Below are 2,595 nucleotides of genomic sequence, written 5' to 3' on the forward strand. Positions count from 1 at the left end.
CTCCACCGCCCCCCCCCCCCCCCCACAACCATTGGAACAGCACCTACTTTTTTTTCCCCCTGTCCAGTCACTTGATGTCATGGGTGCCCTTCATCCTGGCAGTGGGTAGGTACTGAATGCTGCAGGGAGTGGTATGGAGCATTCTTTTGTTAGCACAGGGTAACATGATGATGCCCCCAGAGGGTAAGTTCCTGACACCAGAAGAGGATGGAATGGTGCCTGGAAGACTAGTGGTGGGGAAGTTATCTGATCCTTGGAGCTGGAGAACTGTCACAGCGCTCCCTCCAGTCTGTCTCCTCCTCTGCGGTGATGGTATGTCCCTCAGCGTGCTCACGTCCCATACTCTGTGTATAGAATGTGATGACTCGGGGACCTTAAACCGCTGCAGCGGAGGGCAAGAGAGGCTGGATGGACCAGTCTAAGAACAAGCTGGCTACAAGGATCGGGTGAGTATAACTCAGTTATTTTCCTCTCTAGACACAGATGTGCAGTTAACCCTCGCAGTACAGGGGCAGCCCCACTACAAGGGTTGATAAAGGTTTCGCTTCTTTAAGTTCACCTGTACACAGAACTGTGATGGCGGCCATTGCTGACCTCTCCCTTTTGAGCATGTGACTACCATGGCTGTTATCAGTGGCGTCACAAGGGGGGTGCGGCCCGCACCCGGGTGACACCATTGGATTATGCTGATGTTTTGGCTTCAGTGCTTTGTGTTAATGACCTGGATCACCATGACCTCCTTGAAGTTGCATCCCCCTGACGAGTTCCCTTTTAAACAGAGTTCCTTTTAAAAAGTAAATGGGCTCTTGCTCACTTTTCGGCAGGTGCAGCAGTCCTCCGACTCTTTATATGACTTGCGGACTTTACTAGTGACCATCATTTCTCTCTCTTCTCCGCAGCTGGTCAGAGAGCACAGTATGGCCGCAGGGTGTCCTGGTACGCCACAGCCGGAGCTTATATAAAGCCGTGGGGCCCTATAATGTAGCAGTGCCTTCAGATGTCTCACACGCCAGATTTTATGTAAGTAGAGCCTGCTGGACACGCAGCACGTAGACTTGTACAGATGGGCAGCCGTTCTCTGCAGTCACCAATCAGAGTGCGGCATGAGGCAGTTAGTTTACATGTATGAATTCGGTCTTTATTGTCTCACATCAACAAATATGAAAATGTACACCGTGTAATCACTCCACCACGTGCAAGCCTGTAACGCATTTCACCGCCTGGGTGTAATCGTAGAGCCAAGGTGAGCCCAGTCCTCTATGAGTAAGCCCAGGTGGTGAAACGCATTAAAGGCTTGCACACGGGGAAGCGATTGGACGGTGAACACTTGCGTATTTGTTGATGTGCGACAATAAAGATGGAATTTATGTATGTAAACCTGTGGCTGTCTCTGAAGATGTTTCTATGGGAGGTGAGAAAGCATCTTTTAGCCTGCACCTGAGACATGTGCCTGGCATAACGGCTGCATGAGGTCACATTCGGGGTGGGGGGGTTGGTGAGGGCAGTTGATCGGGTTCTGGCGGTGCAGGCTAACTGCACTGTGGCTGGGATCCTGGTGGTGCACCTTCCAGCTCTGGCCGTGCGTACCCCCCCGCTGGTTGCCAGGAGCTGAGTGGGATGCCCACTGGAGCGTCCAAGGTTGCCAAGAGCTCGGCGGGAAAACGTGTGCGGCCCTTTAACATCTCCCCGCCCAGATCTTCACAACCCGGCCAGAAAGGGGAGCGGCAGGCAGAGCCTCATTATAGGGACGGCCCTGCGCACACAATGCCCCGCCTCCTGCAGAGCCCGCACTGTACGGGAGGCGGGAAGACAAACCGCAGCAACGGATGTGATAAGGAACACGCCGCTCCTCCGATCACTGGCCTGTGCTACCTGTACTAAGAGCCGCGCGTTCCTTGTGACAGCCGCTGCTCGAGTCAGTGAGAGGCAGCCCGGGAGCCTCCGTGCCGCTTCAATGACGGCCCAGGCTGAACGGCATCAGAGGGACCCGGGGGGGGGGGCAATTGCGGACCACCAAAATTTTCTGGCGGTCCACGGATCATCAGTTGGCTACCACGGCACTAAGCCACTGTATAGGTTGCTGGAAGTTTCGGGGTTGTGTATATATTTATCGGGGTGAGGACGATTCACTCACCGAGGTCTGTTTCTGCTTTCACAGTTCTTATTCCACCGGCCGTTACGGCTCCTCAACATCCTGGTGGTGATGGAAGGCAGCCTGGTGCTGTATCAGCTTTACTCCCTGCTCCGCGCTGAGAAGTGGAACCATACCCTGTCCATGGCGCTCATCCTGTTCTGCAACTACTATGTCTTGTTTAAACTTCTACGGGACAGAATAGTATTGGGAAGGGCTTACTCTCAGCCCAACCTCAGCAGCAGCAGCTACGGACTCAAACCCCACTGAAAACCACCCGGCCGGGACAGAGGACATTCTTTTTTTGTTGTCGCAGGGGGTGGAGAATGTAACCGCAGACGGAAAAAAAGAAGAAAAAAAAAATATTTTCATACAGGTCTATTTTTTTTCCTCTCAATGTTTATAAATATTTAAGATATTTTATATTTTGTATACTTTTTTTTTTTTTTTCTTGTGTTCACCGG

At 52.3% G+C, this 2,595-nt stretch overlaps 1 protein-coding gene across 1 annotated transcript in view; it reads left to right on the forward strand.

Moving 5' to 3' along the window:
- Nucleotides 1–2,436, forward strand: part of TMEM39A (transmembrane protein 39A) — a 38,143-nt gene extending 35,707 nt beyond the window's left edge. Inside the window, exons 8-9 of the mRNA XM_018568747.1 lie at nt 900–1,020; nt 2,159–2,436. Coding sequence (XP_018424249.1) covers nt 900–1,020; nt 2,159–2,401 — 364 coding nt within the window. The 3' untranslated portion in view covers nt 2,402–2,436. The remainder of the gene's footprint in view (nt 1–899; nt 1,021–2,158) is intronic.
- The last annotated feature ends 159 nt before the right edge of the window (nt 2,437–2,595 follow it).

This window comes from Nanorana parkeri, unplaced genomic scaffold (genome assembly GCF_000935625.1).
Source record: "Nanorana parkeri isolate BGI_ZX_2015 unplaced genomic scaffold, ASM93562v1 scaffold1239, whole genome shotgun sequence".
NCBI classification, from domain to species: Eukaryota; Metazoa; Chordata; class Amphibia; order Anura; family Dicroglossidae; genus Nanorana; species Nanorana parkeri.